Raw genomic sequence first — 19,240 nt, forward strand, 5'->3', positions numbered from 1 at the left:
ACATTATATCAAATCCTTTAGAGACTCACAGTGGATCAACAATTGCCATATTCTATCCAAATAAATTGGGATATTATCCTTTAAAAAAATTAAAAATAAAAGGTACTGGGGATATGGCTTAGTAGTAAAGACCCTCTGGGTTCAATCTCTAGTAACTAACTAATTAAATAAAATAAAAAGTCAACATACAGAGAGCCTTGAATTTCTTTACAAACTTGGGGTGCTAGGTTTTGTGATTTTGGCTGGTGTCTTTTCCTACATTTAATACATTAAATAATGACAGTAGGAACTACATACACGGGAAGTAATATTTGACTCTTTCGCTAGAGACACTGATTTTAATTATTTCAGAAAAAAATCTGGGTTCCTGTATTTAAAAACTGTATAGTACATTATAAAATAACTTGGAAACATAACCTCAACCATATGCTTTTCAGGTGAGATCCTACTGACAGGAATGTGTCAACTCTGAGATAGTCCTTGTATTCTGGGAAGGTTCTTTGGCAGTTTTTGTCCCAACTGACTTGTTAGAGGGGACTACAGAGCCAAGTTTCATTTGGAATTTAACTGCTGAAAATAGTCCAGTTTCTTCATGGAAAAACAATGGAGTTAAAGAACTGACAGGTTTTTAGACTTATTTGTGTGTTCCAGAGAAGATGCTCGCACCAAAATCCATAATCAACAACAAATAATTAGCATCACTGTTTTCTGTTTTGCCTACGCTGGTTCTAAGGATAATTGCTCTCTGTTTTAAAAACAATTAAAAAAAACCCTTTGAGGCCAGTTCATTTCAAATTGCATAAAAGATATTCTTTACTTACTGCTTAGAACAGTTTGTTATTTCTTTCTCTTTCATTTAAAATCTGCTAAAATGCAATAGTTGTTAATTTTCAACTGGGCATGTCTCTGGAGTTACTTTTCCAGTAATTCATAAGAAAGTTATGTCAAACCATCCAACTTCCTTAGTTGAGGGTTTGTAGGAAGTTTTTATTCACTGGATCTTTCCCCTTCACATTTCAAGGAAAAAAAAATGTTTCCTTTTTCTTCCGTTATTCAGATGAAAGTATAAATGCAGCCTACATATCACTGAACCTCATCTTTTAAAATATTCAATTTATTGTGTACCATTTGACTCCATCCTGTATAATTTTCTTCTTCTCATTTTTAAGGGACTGCTGTAATGCTGAGAAGTACGAGCCATGTGTAACCTGGGGGTGACCCGCTCAGGGGTGCTGCTGCTTTTCATCACAGTCACTCAATCAGCCCTCAAACCAGCAATGCCTCCCGTGATCAAAGACCAGCCTTTCAACATTTTCTGGGCAGCTTCGACAGTTTATTGTAAGGATTTCTTCAAGGTGAATATGAACCTTCAATCATTTAACATTATATCAAATCCTTTAGAGACTCACAGTGGATCAACAATTGCCATATTCTATCCAAATGAATTGGGATATTATCCTTTTTTCTCCCAAGATGGAAAATCCTTTAATGGAGGAATACCGCAGAATATGAGCCTTTCTAAACACGTTAAGAAAACGGCTGAAGATATTGCCAAAGCTGTCTCTTGGTGGCAGTCGGAAGGACTTGTTATTATTGACTGGGAAGGTTGGAAGCCCCAGTGGGAGAGGAACTGGGGCAGCAGAATAATATATAAAAAGCACTCCTTAGCCTTCACGAGACAGCATCACCCTGAGTGGCCAGAAGCCAAAGTGAAAACAGTCGCCCAACAGGAATTCGAAAAGGCTGGAAGGAGTTTTATGAATGTCACTCTCACATTGGCTTTAGAAATGAGACCAAAACATTTATGGGGCTTTTATCTCTATCCAGATTGCTACAATTATGATTACAGGATAAACCCAGAGTTCTATACAGGTAATTGCCCAAATGATGAGATTTTCCGCAATGACCAGCTCCTTTGGCTGTGGAACAAAAGCACGGCACTTTTTCCTTCAATATATTTGGATAAAATACTAAAGTCAAGTTTAAATGCATTGAAATTTGTTCATTATCGAATTAGAGAAGCTATGAGAATTGCTGAAATGGCTAGACAAGATTATGCTTTGCCAGTTTTTATTTTTTCCAGACCATTTTATTTGAAAAGTATTGAAGTTCTGTCAGAGGTAAGAAAAGGTACATTTATACATTTATTCACATTTAAAAAAATATAAATTTAGTAGAATGTTTTAAAGTCTAGAAAGAAACATTGTGGGATATTTTCCCCTTGATAATGGAATGCAGTTCTATTATTAGAGGCATGTATTTCTTCAAATGTCAACCCACTGAAACAGAATGATGGCAACTAAAAGCGTGCTTAGAGATTTTGGATAATGATTCTTATCAGCTTAGGATTCACAATGGTTTCTTGCAGAACAATTTTAAATTTAAAGTTAAATAATGTAACAGATTAATATTAACCAGGGATACATTTCAAAATCAGCTTCTTAATATGAGAGCATACACAGCAGTTCTCCAAGTCAGATTCATACTAAATGGAGCTCTGGGTAAATTCTGAACCAGTTATATTTTTCATTGTATTACATTTTTCTGTTTTAATTTATTAGGTTAACTGAAAACTTAGCAAGGATCATGTTGATTATTTCTTTAAGAGTCTACAATGTGAGCTAGTAGTATCATGGGATTAAAAGTGATTTATACAAATAGATATTGTCTTTAGGCTTAAGCCAAAGCAGGATGCAGAGATGAGGGGATGAACTTGTTTGGAAGATAATGAGTTTGTGGACACTGCAAGTGTTCATCACTTTAGGACATTAATGTAAGGATGCAGTCATTAGATAGGTGGCTACGTAACAAAAACTATTAAATATCCATTCATACCTGAGAACCAACCATTCTATAATTTTAGTACTCTATATAGAACTGTTGAAAATAACACACAGCTCACTTTCTTAGACCATTTATGTTTGAAACAGTAGTAATTCTTCCTAAAAATATCAAACTTAAACTATTGACTGAAATATTATTGACTAGGTGTTTTATCATTGTAGGATTTCTAAGTGTTATGCAAATGGAGAGTTGATTTAATAAATTTAGGAGAGAAAGAATTCTAGCATCACGGTGGCATTGTATCTAATCTACTTCCTACTTACACACAGAATCCTTTTTTTTTTTGGCCTGGCTTCTGCCTTTGCACTTTTTGGTGGGGTGGTTGCTGTATCAGAAGGAGAACTGCTGTTTGGGGACAATATTAATGCCTAGAAATTTCTTGAGTATGTTGAATTTACTTTGCCTCTGTCTAAGTTCAGATCACTAGTTCCCATTTCACCTTCTGGTACAGCATAGAATAAATTAAATCTTTCTTTCAAAGGCCACTCTAAATATTTTAAGACACTTATTAGGCTTACCAAAGTGTTTTCACTAAGGTATTACTCAAGTGACAGATTTCTCAAATCATGCCACTTTTACAAATCCTTTTGGGAAAAAAAAGAGTAGGTTTGTATTTATTCATTTAAAATAATTTATTGAGTGTCTATAATCTGTTGGGAATAATGTTACAAACAAGAACAGTAGAATATAACAGTAATCCATGAAGTCTAATTTGCATTTGGATTCTGCTTATCTACAAGGATTCATATGCTTTCACTTCTCCCCAAACACGTGTGGTTGACCACAAGGAGTTCCTGGCAGTTCTCTTTGTAGACAATGCTCTTCTTTGCATATGAGCCTCTGTATCTTCCTTCTGGGCACAAGACTCTTTCTCTCTTTTTTGCCTTGTGAATTCATTCTCATTCTCAAAGACCTACCTGAAATTTCACCTGTTCAAGGAAGCCCTCTCAGACTCTTCTATGCAGAATCAAGAATTTATTCTCATTTATATATGCTTTCTGGGTGCTATTAATATAGCTATTAATTTATTACATTTGCAACTTCTTGTGTACATGTCTGTCTCAAACATCACTCTAAAGAATTTACTCAAGTATGGGAACTGAAATCTGGTTTACTGCCTAGAATATTGCCTGGAACATCATAACTATTTGTGGAATAAACTAAGAATACAAGGCAGAATCCTTCTTTCTAGTTCTGCTGTAGTCTTTTTAGAAACAGAGATGACATTATTAATGTGTTCTTTACCACAGTTGATGGGTTTAGCCTTATATTATTAAATTATCAATGACTAAATGTGATTTGGCAGAAAATGCTTCTGATACTTCTCTTTTCTAGGAGGACTTAGTGCACACCATTGGTGAAAGTGCTGCATTGGGGGCAGCAGGAATAATATTGTGGGGAGGAAATGAATATTCTGGTTCAAAGGTAAGCAATTATTTCTGTCAGCCTCTTGAATACACTCTAGAGAGTGGCTTGAAAATATTTCACATCAGGTCCATTGGTGACTGACTGTCTGCTCACCTGACTTAAATGAAGTTCAAAGAGTATAGGGATTGACATTGTTTGAGCACCTACTTTATACCAACCACCATAGTTAGCATAGGTGTAGAAAGAGCACCCTCCTCATCAGGCTGCCCAAAGTGAGAGACTGATTATTTCATTCTGCAGGTCTAATTTGGGGCACATTAATTAACCTCTTGGAGTCTCAGCTTCTGCATATAAAAATAGAACTAGAATTAAGCTGAATATGCAGGAATTTTAGTAAACGAAGTGGCATTATATATTATAATACACTATATATTATATATGATGCCATTATATATGACATGACAAAGAAAATATTTGTACATAGGACAAAGAAAATGATCTAATATTTAAAAAATAATTATTTCATCTACACTGAAGGTGGATGCTCCATAAATTATTCTTTATTTTTCTGATTACTGTGACAGAAATATGCATGGGAAGTAAACTATTTTTATGTAAAGGTTTATGAAAAATTTTCTTTTCCCATTTCACAGTAAAAACACTTAACATGAGATCTATCTTAAAAAATTTTAGCAAAGTTCTAACACAATACTGTTAACTATAGATATTGTGTCATACAGTACATCTCTAGCACTTGTAACTAAGATGAATGAATCTTTGAATAACAACTCTCCATTTTCTGTCCTCTAACCCTTGACCCCTACTATTGTATTCTCTTCTTCCATAAGTTTGACTTTTTAGAACACTTGTATAAATCATGCAGTATTTGTCCTCCTCTGATTGCCTTATTTAAGTTAGCATAATGTTTTCTGGATTCACTCTTGTGTTGTCACAAATGGCAAGATTTCCTTCTTATTTATTTATTTTTTTTGGTACCAGGGATTGAACCTAGAGGCATTTAACCACTGAGCCACATCCCCAGGCCTTTTAAATATTTTATTTAGAGACAGGGTCTCACTAAATTGCTTAGGGCCTCACTAAGTTGTTGAGGCTGGCTTTGAACTTTGAACTTTTGATAGTCCTCCTGAGATTCTGGGATTACAGGCCTGTGCCACCACACCTGGCAAGATTTCCTTCTTTTTAAGGGTAAATAACATCCCATTGTACATATGTATCACAGTATCTTTCTCCATTCATCTGTTGATACTTGGATTGTTTTCATACTTGTTCATCATGAGTTCTGCAGTGAATATGGTTGTGTAGATCTCTTCAAAATCATGACTTCAAGTGTTTTGGATCTGTACCCATAACTATGTGCAGATATATATCCACATGAATGTATGTATGTATGTATGTATGTATGAATCATATGGTGATTCTATTTTTAATCTTTTGAGGAACGCCATAACTCTTCCCATGGCTCCTATACCATTTTACATTCATACCAACAGGGTGAAAGTGTTCGAATTTCTCTACAACCTCAATAACTTTTGTTGTTGTTGTTGTTATTATTATTACTAAATTTTAGCTACTCAAACAGGTATGAGCTGTTATCTCATTGTAATTTTGATTTACATTTTCCTGATAATTAACAATGCCAAGCATGTTTTTATGTCTGTTGGATATTTGTATGTCTTTTATTTGGGGAAATGTTTGTTAAAGTCCTTTGCCTATTTTTAAAAATTGGGTTATTTGAATATGTGTATGTTTTTGTTTTTCTTTTGCTATTGAGTCATGGTAGGAGTTCCTTCCATGTTTTGAAAATTAGCCTCTCATCAGAGATAAGAGTTGGCTTATATTTTCTATCATTGCATGGGCTCTTTTCATTCTGCTAAGTGCTTTGCTCTCCCTATGCTGTGCAGAAGCATTTTAGTTCAATGCTGTCCCACTTGTACATTGCTGCTTTTGTTGCCTGTGCTTGTGCTGTTCTACCCAAGAAATAATTGCCAAAATCTATACCAAAGAGTTTTTACCCTATATTTGCTTTTGGGAGTTTTAAATGTCCAATTTTTAATCCATTTTGAACTGATTTGTTTGTATGGTGTAATGCAGAAGTCCAGCTTCATTTAGACCAGTTTTCCCAACTCTATTTGTTGACAGGGTTGTCTATTCCCTATAGTGTTTTTTTGGCACCCTTTTCAAAGATCAGTTGGCCATGTATATGTGGGCTTATTTCTGGACACTATTCTGTTCCTTTGATCTATATATTCTTTTAAAATTCCAGTACCATAGTGTTTTAGTTACAGTGGCTTTTTAACATACTTTGCATGGGAAGTGTGTGGCTTCCAGCTTTGTTCTTTCTGAAGAACACTTTGGCTTTTCTGGGTCTTTTGTGGTTCTATAAGGATTTTAGAAAAAAAATTTCGAATTCTATAAAAAAATACCATTGATATTTTTATGGGAATAGCATTGAATCTGTAAGTCACTTTGAGTAGTATGTGAATTTTAATGATATTATGTCTTCCAATCCATGAACATGGGATGTCTATTTATTTTTGTGTCCTTTAATTTCTTTAATTAATGTATTTGTGTTTTTTCAGTGTAAAAATCTTTAACTTCCCTGGTTTATTCCTATTTTATTATTTTTTTAAAATATTTATTTTTTAGTTGTAGTTGGACACAATACCTTTATTTGTTTTTATGTGGTGCTGAGGATTGAACCCAGGGCCTCGCGCTTGCTAGGCAAGCACGCTACCACTGAGCCACAATGCCAGCCCCCCTATTTTATTCTTTTTGAAGCTATTTCATTTTTAATTGGTTCTTCTTAGTTATACATGTCAGTAGATTCCATTCTGATGAAGTTATACAAGCATGGAATATGTCTTATTCTAATTATAATCCCAATCTTATGAGTGTGCATGATGATGGGATTCACTTAGGTATTTTCATATGTGTATATAGGAAATTATATTAGATTTATTCTACTGTCTTTCCTATTCCTATTTCCTCTAAAATGGATTGATTTCTAAATTTCCTCTTTAGACGATTCACTATGAGTATATAGAAATTGAACTGATTTTTGTATGTTGATTTTGTATGCTGCAACTTTACTGACTTTGTTTATTTCTATCATTACATTTATGTGTGTGTGTGTGTGTGTGTGTGTGTGTGTGTGTGGTCTTTTGGGTTTTATACATATAGGATCTTATTATCTACAAACAGGATAATTTTACTTATTATCTTCCAATTTGGACTCATTTTATTTTATTTTTCTTGCCTAATTATTCTATGACTTCTAGTACTATATTGTCAGAGTAAACATCATTGTCCTTTTCCTTATCTTAGAAGAAAAGTCTCCAACCTCCCACAGTTGACTATAATGTTAGTTAAGTTCATTTTTTCCCTATAGTTTTCTATTGTTTTTCCCCCTAGTTTATTGAGAGTTTGTAAATCATAAAAGAGAGTTGAATTAATGGAAACAAATGAATAAGTCGGGTATATTTATTTGGATAAAGATTTAAATTAGAAGTTAAGAACAGATACCCTGAAGTTCAGCAGTGTTTGACATAATGGTGAAATGCCATTTGTCGAGTCCTAGGAAACTGGTGACCAGCTACTGGTAATGAGATGGAGACAGGAAATCCACTCATCTGATGAAACAAGTAGCAACTACAATGGAGCTTCCAAGAATAGAAAGGTGACTGAGGATGTAGAGAACTGGAGTAACAGGAAGCATGGAGGAAAGCATAGGTAGGAAGAGCACCTCTTAGTGCCCTATCAGCTAGCACTTAACAGGGCTGCACAGCTGAATGGTCTAAGTGAAAGGCAGTGCCACAGAGCCTTGTTTCTGAATTAATGACTGAATTGCCTGTTGGCAAAAACATTTATGGTTAGGCTTATAATGCAGAAAATTGCTGTGGCTGTATTAGTAAATCTTAAGACATAGTGTTCTAATTGCTATTTTATAATTTGTTTGGAAATATATTTAAAATTTTTTTCTTTGACCAAGTTATTACTTGGGAGAGCATTTTTAATCTGTGCAAAACTAGGAAATTTTGGCTTACCTCATTTATTATTAACTTATATATACTGTGTTTTGAATGGATTGGGAGTGACTAGTTAGGAAGCTATTGCAATAGGTGAGATTTGGTAGTGACCTGAACCAGGTTGGTAGCAATAGTTGAATTCTGGATATGTTTTGAAGGTATACTGAAAAGGATTTGCTGATGGACTAAATGTGAATAGAAAAGCAGTTAAGAATGACTCCAAGGTTTTGTTCCTGAGGCATTGAAAAGAGGAAGTTGGCACGTGCAAAGATGAATAAGGCTGCCAGAGTTGTAGGGTGGAAAGTGGGTCAGTGGATTAGATTGAAGTACATTAAGTTTGAAATGCTTGTCAGACATCCAGATAGAGATATAAAATAATTAGGTGAGTAAGCAATCAGTTCAGGGATAAGGTCAGGGAGATTATACGTTTGGGAATTATACTTAAAGCAATGAGTTGGGATGAGTTTATCCAGAGAAAGTGTATAGCTATAGAAGACAAAATGTCCAAGACTTGAGCCTAAGACACTTCACAATCAAAACATAGAAAAGATGAGCAGAAGCTGCTAAAGAAAGCTAAGAAGAAGCTTTAGTGGGTTGGCTAAAGAAAAACAGGGCAATGTAATATTCTGGAAGTTAAGTGAACAAGGTGTTTCCTGGTGTGGGATTGAGAAAGACCAGGTGACACCCAAGTTATATTTGATTGTACTTGCTTGGGTTTATGCTCTCTTAATTATAGCTCCCCAAAATCCTTTCCATCTTTCCCCTCCCCTTCTTTCTTTACTCTTTCCCTATTTCGCCTCCTCCTCCTTCTTTAGTCCAATTGTTTTCTTGTTTTATTTTATTCCATCATTCTTAGAAACCTCTTCAGATGGCTCAGACAGGGAGCCTTGTCCTAATTAAAAATAACATTTTTTCCTAAATGAAGTATGAGACTGGCTCAGATCAATTGTGTTTGAAACAAATAATATTACTCACATGATTTTCAGAACCTGCTATTTTCCCAAATGTTACCTTGTTTAACTACCTGTCATTAAGAGCTTTATTCTGTTTTATAATTCTTCATTTGAATCTTCCGTTTACCTCAGGGAATTGTCTCCAGATGATCTTCATGTTCATCTCCCCCTAGAAATGATACAAAACTTGTTTGGATAAGACTCTTCCCAATCAAAGGCATGGCTCATCGTTTCTGTGAACATATTAAGCTTATCCTTACTTAAATGATTAATCAATGAAAATACTCTTCTTCTTTCACTTTACCAACTGCAAAACTTCAGGCATTAATTCCACCTGGATTATAGAACCACATTGTGAGAGTGCTTTAAGCAGATTTCTATTTTTTCCTGTAGGAGACCTGCTTATCTGTGCAACAATCTATTCAAGGGCCACTGGGACACTATGCTGTTAATGTAACATCTGCAGCCAAGCTCTGCAGTCAAAGTCTATGCAACAGTCATGGAAGATGTGTTCGAAAAACACCTGAATCCTCCTCTTATCTGCATATGCCTGAAAGCAGCAGAAAGAAATATGTTCCACAAAAGAGCTTCAGATTTGTCATTTCTGAAAAGAGCAAACTGCAGACAATAATGGACATGAAGAATAGATTTGTGTGTCACTGCTATTATAGCTGGGGTGGAGAGTCTTGCCATCTTCCCTCCTCAGATTTCTTGAGTTGGAAGAACAAGGCTCCTGATGCTAACTTTAACTTCCCAGTTTTTCTTGGCATGAATTTATCTGTGCTTCTGATGAAATTTCTTTCCTCCCTACTACAATGTCAAACTCTTTTCTTTCAATAGTAAAGAGTAGAAAATGTTGACTGACTTTCTTCAACATCAGACCTCTTCTACAATATTTATTGGATTTAAAATAAAAAAATATATATAAAAGGAATCATTGACTGCATTTATTGATATAGCAAGGACTTCCTGGATGCTTTCTTGATTCATGATAGTGACAGGGCTAAGGAAATGACTATGCCTGTTCTTTGGGGAGCTTAAATTATTGTGAGAAAATGAATAATAATAAGTAAACAATGAATACACTAACACACATAGTTCTGGTGGTAATAAGTGCTGTGGAGAAAGTAAAGGAAGGTCAAGGAATCAGGAAAATGAGAAAGCACTGGGAATTTATACACAGTAGTCAAAAAAAGACTCTCTAAGATGATGCTCAGAAGGTTGGAGGAGCAGGTCAAGAGTATATTTGGGGAACGCTTTCTTAGAATAGTGAACAGCAAATCAAAAGAAAACAGCGGCTTGCACTCCAGCAATTAGGAATTCTTAAGTAATAGAAGTGACCCCAGGATACCAATTATAAGTGTGAGGGACTCTATGAGTGAATGCTGTAGGATCTAACTTTATCTAAAGTGTCTTAGATATTCATCAGGCAATCATCAATATCAGAAGATAAGGCCTATCAGACTCCCATATAGTGGAATTGATGTGGAAAATTCTTTTGTTTGATACTTTGTCTATTAAAGTCTATTGTTCATTACCAATTTATCAATTCTCAATGGATGGTAATTTAATTCACTTGAAAAATTTACCTGGTCTCTTGATTTGATGAAATTGTTATCTAAATAATTTTCTCTCACCAAGAGTCCAAAGAGATTATAATAGTCCAAATGTTATTTCCCTCCTCAGGTTAGGAAAGCTATTTTCCTGTCTGGCATTTTCTAAATATCACACTTGCAAAACTGACATAGAGTTTTGTCAGGCAAATCACATTTGAATTCCTATTTTATTAGTTCATCCACTCATTAGTTATTCTTTCATTCATTGTGGGGAGAAGTAAAAGTTAAAAGAGGCAGTGAAATATACTAAGCCAAATTTGGAACTATTTGATAAGTTCCCATATCTTGTTGATATCCTATTGCAACAAGGCTGCAATTCTAAGAATTAGATTCCTATACTCAAGCATGACATATTTAAGTTGGTACTAAGCCATTATAAGTGAAAAAGAATTGGCTTTTCTATCCTTCCAATGACAATTCTTTGACAACTGTTAGATAAGGGTTTGGATAGTAAACATTCCAATGAAGCAGGATAAGGCAAATATTATTAAATATTATCACTATTTTGAAGATGAAACAAATACTATTTTCCAATCACATGGAACATGTGACATAGTCAATTCTGTCCAACCATCAGTGAATACATCAAAGGTAGAATACACATCAGTCCATTGTTTTATATTACAGTGCAGCCACAATAATCAGGGTATTAGAAGGTTCGAGGTAGGGAATGAAAAGGGGAAATAATAAATACATAAAAGAAAATAGGAAATATCCCAGTTCTACCACCTATATATAATCATTTAACTTTTTTCTAAGAAAATATTATTAGATATTATTTTACTCAGATTAATAGGCAGCAAAAGAAAACTAAAATGGAAGGAACTGCCACATTTTTAATAATGGATTCTTCAAATTTTGTTGTGTATAAAACAATCTGCTCAAGTTAAAAATAGGTTAGGATAATGAAAAACATTCAGTTTTGTCATGATTTATTTTGACTTGCATAAGTTTAGTAAATGAAGCATCTCTTCTAAGATGTTAAGTAAAATCTGTTAGAAACTTGAAGAGGGCTTGTCTCAGTTCTGAATTACCTAAAGACAATTTGCCTGTATCCAGGGCAGCATTGTTTTTTTACCTTTCTATTAATTGTTAAAACATCATAGTACCTTTTGTTCAAACACAAAACTTTTTGATCAGATACCCAGTTTTCCCAATTGTGAAAATGTAATTGCTTCACATGAGTCATTGCTTTAATCAAAAGGAATGTATATCTTCATCTCACAAGCAGAATGTGATAATCATACACTTTGGTCCTTTTTACAATTTGTGTCATGTTGATTTTTATATTGAAGACATTCTTTACAAAGCTTTTTGGTGTTGTAATTTAAATTCTCATCCTTAACTGAGGATAATTTTCTTTCAGTATTTTTCAGAGGATTTTATTTCTTCAATTTTTCTATTCATTTATGAAATTACTTGGTCCTTCTACATGAGTACTCTGTGTTCCTTTCCTCTCAACTATTCTGCCTTTGTCTGTTTCTGTTTTTTTATTATGAATTTGTTAATTTTATTTTTAGAATACTATATTTTGATACTCATTATTAATTATAAGGAACTCTTTTTCCAAGGACTACTGTAATTACTCTTTTCTCACAGTAACCTTGTTTTGGCTTGTAGATTCAACAGCTTATTAAATTTCTTTGAAAATACAAATTAGATTTTTTTAAAAAAATATTTTTGCTATTATACATTTTAGCCTGTTTCATTTTCTTTGGAATAGCTGTTCTTTTGTTAATTTATTTTCTTTCACATTGTTGGTCAGTGTTAAATGTCTGGAAATCTTTCATCATCATTTTATTGAAAGACTAGAGAGACTGACAAAATCTACCATGGGGATTCCTCCCTTCCCACATGTGTTTGAGAATAGTTTCTTATCAGATTTCTTGTGTGGCATGGAGGATGCCCTCTGAGAAAGGGGTTTGGGCACATTGATGAGTAAGATCCCATCTGGGGCATGTGAGTGGAAAATAGGCAGGTTGCTAGGAACCCCCATAATTATCAAAGCAAAGAGAAAATTATCATGGGAGAGGAGTATAATTCCCTTATGAGTTGAACTGCCTTTTTCACTTTTATCTCATATGATCAGCAGAGAGACTCAGCTATATCCATTTTAGCTCTGCTTTTGGATTTGGTCCAATATACAAACTGAACTCTGTATAGGAAGGGACATTTAAAATATCCTGTGGTCAAATGTCTTTGCTACTTGCCATTGTGTGTACTCCTGGGAGGTTGCATGCTCTGACTTGTTCTGCCATATTAGAAACAATATTTTGAACCGACCAGGGGATCAGGCCCAGCGGCCTGCCGGCGTGGTACACACGTCACCCCAATTGGAGTAGGGGTAGAGCAGAGCCTTCACACGTGCCCGGAACAGGCCCAGCGGCCCGCCGGCGCGGTAGTCACGTCACCCCAATTGGAGTAGGGGCAGAGCAGAGCCACCACCCACGCCCGCAAGGTAGGCAGACCTGCGACCGACCGGCGGAACAGGCCCAGCGGCCTGCTGGCATGGTAGACGCGTCACCCCAATTGGAGTAGGGGCAGAGCAGAGCCGCCTCCCGAGCCCGGAATAAGCCCAGCGACCCGCCGGCGTGGTAGAACGTCACCCCAATTGGAGTAAGGGCAGAGCAGAGCCGCCACCCGCGCCTGCAAGGTAGGCAGACCTGCGACCGACCGGCAGGACAGGCGCAGCGGCCTGTCAGCGTGGTAGACAGACCACTCCAATTGGAGGAGGAGCACAGCCGCCGCCCGACCCTGTAAGGGAGACTTTTCAACTATACAAGAGCAATATAAATACATAAGGGGAAAATTTCAAAAGCACAACAGTTTCACCAAGCAGAAAGAAACGCAAGCAGTATGAAAAGACAAGGAAAGAAAGGACCACAAGCAATGCAGGTCAACTCAACTTTAGAAGAGGTAATAGCTGCAGCAGATGGAATGTCAGATAAAGAATTCAGGATATACATGCTTCAGATGATCTGGAGTATCAAGGAAGACATTAGACAGCAAAATCAGACAATGAAAGATCACTTCGACAATGAATTACACAAACAAATCCAGTAAGCAAAAGATCAACTATACAGGGAGATAGAGGTTATAAAAAACAAACAAACAGAAATCCTAGAAATGCAGGAAGCAATAAACCAACTTAAAAACTCAATTGAGAATACTACCAGCAGAGTAGAACACTTAGAAGATAGAACATCAGACAATGAAGACAAAGTATTTCAACTTGAAAAGAACATAGACAGCTCAGCAAGACTGTTAAGAAACCATGAGCAGAACATCCAAGATATATGGGATAACATAAAGAGACCAAACTTAAGAGTCATTGGGATACAGGAAGGTATAGAGGTCCAAACCAAAGGAATGAGCAATCTATTCAATGAAATAATCCGAGAAAACTTCCCAGACTTGAAGAATGAGACAGAATCCCAAATCCTAGAAGCCTACAGGACGCCGAATGTGCAAAATCATAAGAGATCCACACCTAGACACATTATAATGAAGATGCCCAACATACAGAATAAGGAGAGAATTTTAAAAGCTACAAGAGAAAGGAAGCAGATTACATTTAGTGGTAAACCAATCAGGATAACAGCTGATCTTTCAACACAGACTCTGAAAGCTAGAAGATCCTGGAATAACATATTTCAAACACTGAAAGAAAATGGGTTCCAATCAAGAATTGTGTATCCAGCGAAATTAAGCTTCAGGATGGAAGATGAAATTAAAACCTTCCACGATAAACAAAAGTTAAAAGAATTTGCAGCTAGAAAACCATCTCTTCAAAACATCCTCGGCAAAACATTACAGGAAGAGGAAATGGAAAATAACAATGAAAACCTACAGTGGGAGGTAGGACAGTAAAGGGGGAGGGAATAATCAAAGAGGAAAACAAACCATGTTTAGTAACATAAATAAACAAATATGGCTGGAAGAACAACCCATATCTCAATAATAACCCTAAATGTTAATGGCTTAAACTCACCCATTAAGAGACACAGGCTAGTAGAATGGATCACAAAACAAGACCCAACAATATACTGCCTACAGGAGACGCATTTGATAGGAAAAGACATCCATAGGCTGAAGGTGAAAGGTTGGGAAAAATCATATCACTCATATGGACTTCGGAAACAAGCAGGAGTGTCCATACTCATATCAAATAAAATAGATTTCAAGCCCAAGTTAATCAAAAGGGATAAAGAGGGACACTACATACTGCTCTAGGGAACCATACACCAACAAGACATAACAATCATAAATATGTATGCCCCAAACAATGGTGCAGCTATGTTCATCAAACAAACTCTTCTCGAGTTCAAGAGTCTAATAGACCACCATACAATAATCATGGGAGACTTCAACACACCTCTGTCACCACTGCACAGATCTTCCAAACAAAAGTTGAATAAGGAAACTATAGAACTCAATAACACAATTAATAACCTAGACTTAATTGACATATATAGAATATACCACCCAACATCAAGCAGTTACACTTTTTTCTCAGCAGCACATGGATCCTTCTAAAAAATAGATCATATATTATGTCACAGGGAAACTCTTAGACAATATAAAGGAGTAGAGATAATACCATGTATCTTATCTGATCATAATGGAATGAAACTGAAAATCAATGATAAAAGAAGGAAGGAAAAATCAAGCATCACTTGGAGAATGAACGATAGGTTACTGAATGATCAATGGGTTATAGAAGACATCAAGGAGGAAATTAAAAAATTCTTAGAGATAAATGAAAACACAGACACAACATATCGGAATCTATGGGACACATTGAAAGCAGTTCTAAGAGGAAAATTCATTGCTTGGAGTTCATTCCTTAAAAAAAGAAAAAACCAACAAATAAATGATCTCATACTTCATCTCAAAATCCTAGAAAAAGAAGAGCAAAATAACAGCAAAAGAAGTAGAAGGCATGAAATAATTAAAATCAGAGCTGAAATTAATGAAATCGAAACAAAAGAAACAATTGAAAAAATTGACAAAACTAAAAGTTGGTTCTTTGAAAAAATAAATAAAATCGACAGACCCTTAGCCATGCTAATGAAGAGAAGAAGAGAGAGAACTCAAATTACTAGCATATGGGATGAAAAAGGCAATATCACAACAGACACTTCAGAAATACAGAAGACAATCAGAAATTATTTTGAATCCTTATACTCCAAAAAAATAGAAGAGAGTGAAGGCATCGATAAATTTCTTAAGTCATATGATCTGCCCAGATTGAGTCAGGAGGATATAGACAACCTAAACAGACCAATATCAATTGAGGAAATAGAAGAAACCATCAAAAGACTACCAACTAAGAAAAGCCAGGACCAGATGGGTATACAGCAGAGTTTTACAAAACCTTTAAAGAGGAACTAATACCAATACTTTTCAAGCTATTTCAGGAAATAGAAAAAGAGGGAGAACTTCCAATTTCATTCTATGAGGCCAACATCACCCTGATTCCTAAACCAGACAAAGACACTTCAAAGAAAGAAAACTACAGACCAATATCTCTAATGAACCTAGATGCAAAAATCCTCAATAAAATTCTGGCGAATCGGATACAAAAACATATCAAAAAATTGTGCACCATGATCAAGTAGGATTCATCCCCGGGATGCAAGGCTGGTTCAATATACGGAAATCAATAAATGTTATTCACCACATCAATAGACTTAAAAATAAGAACCATATGATCATCTCAATAGATGCGGAAAAAGCATTCGACATAGTACAGCATCCCTTTATGTTCAAAACTCTAGAAAAACTAGGGATAACAGGAACATATCTCAATATTTTAAAAGCAATCTATGCTAAGCCTCAGGCTAGCATCATTCTGAATGGAGAAAAATTGAAGGCATTCCCTCTAAAATCTGGAACAAGACAGGGATGCCCTCTCTCACCACTTCTGTTCAACACAGTTCTTGAAACACTGGCCAGAGCAATTAGACAGACGAAAGAAATTAAAGGCATAAAAATAGGAAAAGAAGAACTTAAGTTATCACTATTTGCAGTTGACATCATGATTCTATACCTAGCAGACCCAAAAGGGTCTACAAAGGAACTATTAGAGCTAATAAATGAATTCAGCAAAGTGGCAGGTTATAAAATCAACACGCATAAATCAAAGGCATTCCTGTATATCAGCGACAAATCCTCTGAAATGGAAATGAGGACAACCACTCCATTTACAATATCCTCAAAAAAAATAAAATACTTGGGAATCAACCTAACAAAAGAGGTGAAAGACTTATACAATGAAAACTACAGAACCCTAAAGAGAGAAATAGAAGAAGATCTTAGAAGATGGAAAAATATACCCTGTTCATGGATAGGCAGAACTAACATCAGCAAAATGGTGATATTACCCAAAGTTCTCTATAGGTTTAATGCAATGCCAATCAAAATCCCAACGGCATTTCTTGTAGAAATAGAGAAAGCAATCATGAAATTCATATGGAAAAATAAAAGACCCAGAATAGTAAAAACAATGCTAAGCAGGAAGTGTGAATCAGGCGGTATAGCGATACCAGACTTCAAACTATACTACAGAGCAATAGTAACAAAAACAGCATGGTACTGGTACCAAAACAGGCGGGTGGACCAATGGTACAGAATAGAGGACACAGAAACCAATCCACAAAACTACAACTACCTTATATTTGATAAAGGGGCTAAAAGCATGCAATGGAGGAAGGATAGCATCTTCAACAAATGGTGCTGGGAAAACTGGAAATCCATATGCAACAAAATGAAACTGAATCCCTTTCTCTTGCCATGCACAAAAGTGAATTCAAAATGGATCAAGGAGCTTGATATCAAATCAGAGACACGGCGTCTGATACAAGAAAAAGTTGGCTATGATCTACATACTGTGGGGTCAGGCTCCAAGTTCCTCAATAGGACACCCATAGCACAAGAGTTAATAACTAGAATCAACAAATGGGAGTTACTCAAACTAAAAAGTTTTTTTCTCAGCATAAGAAACAATAAGAGAGGTAAGTAGGGAGCCTACATCCTGGGAACAAATCTTTACTCCTCACACTTCAGATAGAGCCCTAATATCCAGAGTATACAAAGAACTCAAAAATTAGACAATAAGAGAACAAATAACCCAATCAACAAATGGGCCAAGGACCTGAACAGACACTTCTCAGAGGAGGACATACAATCAATCAACAAGTACATGAAAAAATGCTCACCTTCTCTAGCAGTCAGAGAAATGCAAATCAAAACCACCCTAAGATACCATCTCACTCCAGTAAGATTGGCAGCCATTATGAAGTCAAACAACAACAAGTGCTGGCGAGGATGTGGGGAAAAGTGCTGGTAGCAGGCCCGCCCTGGCCCCTGGGGACTCAACCCCCAGTTCTATGCCAATAAATCGGGCATAGTTCGCACTAAAATCAAGGAGCTTCAAGAAGACCTAGAGAAAAGGAGAAAAGAATTATTCAAGAACCCTCTTTGGACTGGGATGAATGGGTTCCTGCCCTACCTTCTTCCCTTCCTGGGGCCCTTACTGGGTCTTCTTTTGATTGCAACCTTGGGACCTTGTGTTGCAAATAGGATAACTCAATTTATTAAAGACCAGATTAACATTTTAACCTCCAAGCCAATACAGGTTCACTACCAACGCCTGGAGATGGACGACTCCGCCCACGAGGTGTACTCACGACCCATCTGGAGATGAGATGTAACTGGACAGGAGCCAATACCCGAGCCCTCCTATGTATGCCTGCTTTTGCCCAGGTCCCTAGTTACCCTGCCGACTTGGTGCCGTCATCCCAGACCCTTACGTTCAGAAAGCTCCCTGGTCATAGCTATCCCACTGGCAAAGATGATGACTGGAATCTGCAGTTGTGTCCTGCTGGCCATGACATCCTAACTGAAAAGTGTCCGTTTATGTAGGACAAGAGCTGATCTTGTAGTACCCAGTGACGGGCAACTTCCACGCTTGCACTGCAACCTAAGCCAGGGGAATGGGGCCTCCCCAGAGACGGGTAAGCAGTGCAGGGGCGGTGGACGACCTAAGACAGGGGCTACTTGATTCCCATTGACATGCAAAAAACAAAAAAGGGGGACTTGCTGGTAGCAGGCCCGCCCTGGCCCCTGGGGACTCAACACCCAGTTCTTTGTTCTGCATGTCAATGTGGCCAGCTCACAAGGCCGTGACGTGGACTTGCGGTTTCCCCGTTTATCTGCCTCGAGCATATGTGTCTCTTGGGAACATCTTGACCTGTTCGAGCCTCCTGATAGGGGACGGTGACGTGACGGTAACCCAGGGACGCAGTTATTACTCTTCCCTCCTCACTTTTGAGTGTCTTCCCACAGCTGTTAAAAGATATATAAGGGGAACAAATTGGGCAATAAAGCACAATCACGCTTCCTCCTGGAT

General features: G+C 36.5%; 1 protein-coding gene across 1 annotated transcript; it reads left to right on the forward strand.

Annotated features, from left to right (window-relative positions):
• The first annotated feature begins 1,199 nt into the window (after nt 1-1,199).
• On the forward strand, nt 1,200-18,753 carry LOC114085189 (hyaluronidase-1-like). Its single transcript, XM_027926288.2, is given in 6 exon segments — nt 1,200-2,120; nt 4,180-4,269; nt 9,605-10,003; nt 10,005-10,028; nt 16,189-16,209; nt 18,595-18,753. Coding segments are annotated over 6 exon segments (1,614 nt in total).
• The last annotated feature ends 487 nt before the right edge of the window (nt 18,754-19,240 follow it).

The sequence above is a fragment of the Marmota flaviventris genome, chromosome 1 (assembly GCF_047511675.1).
Source record: "Marmota flaviventris isolate mMarFla1 chromosome 1, mMarFla1.hap1, whole genome shotgun sequence".
NCBI lineage: Eukaryota > Metazoa > Chordata > Mammalia > Rodentia > Sciuridae > Marmota > Marmota flaviventris.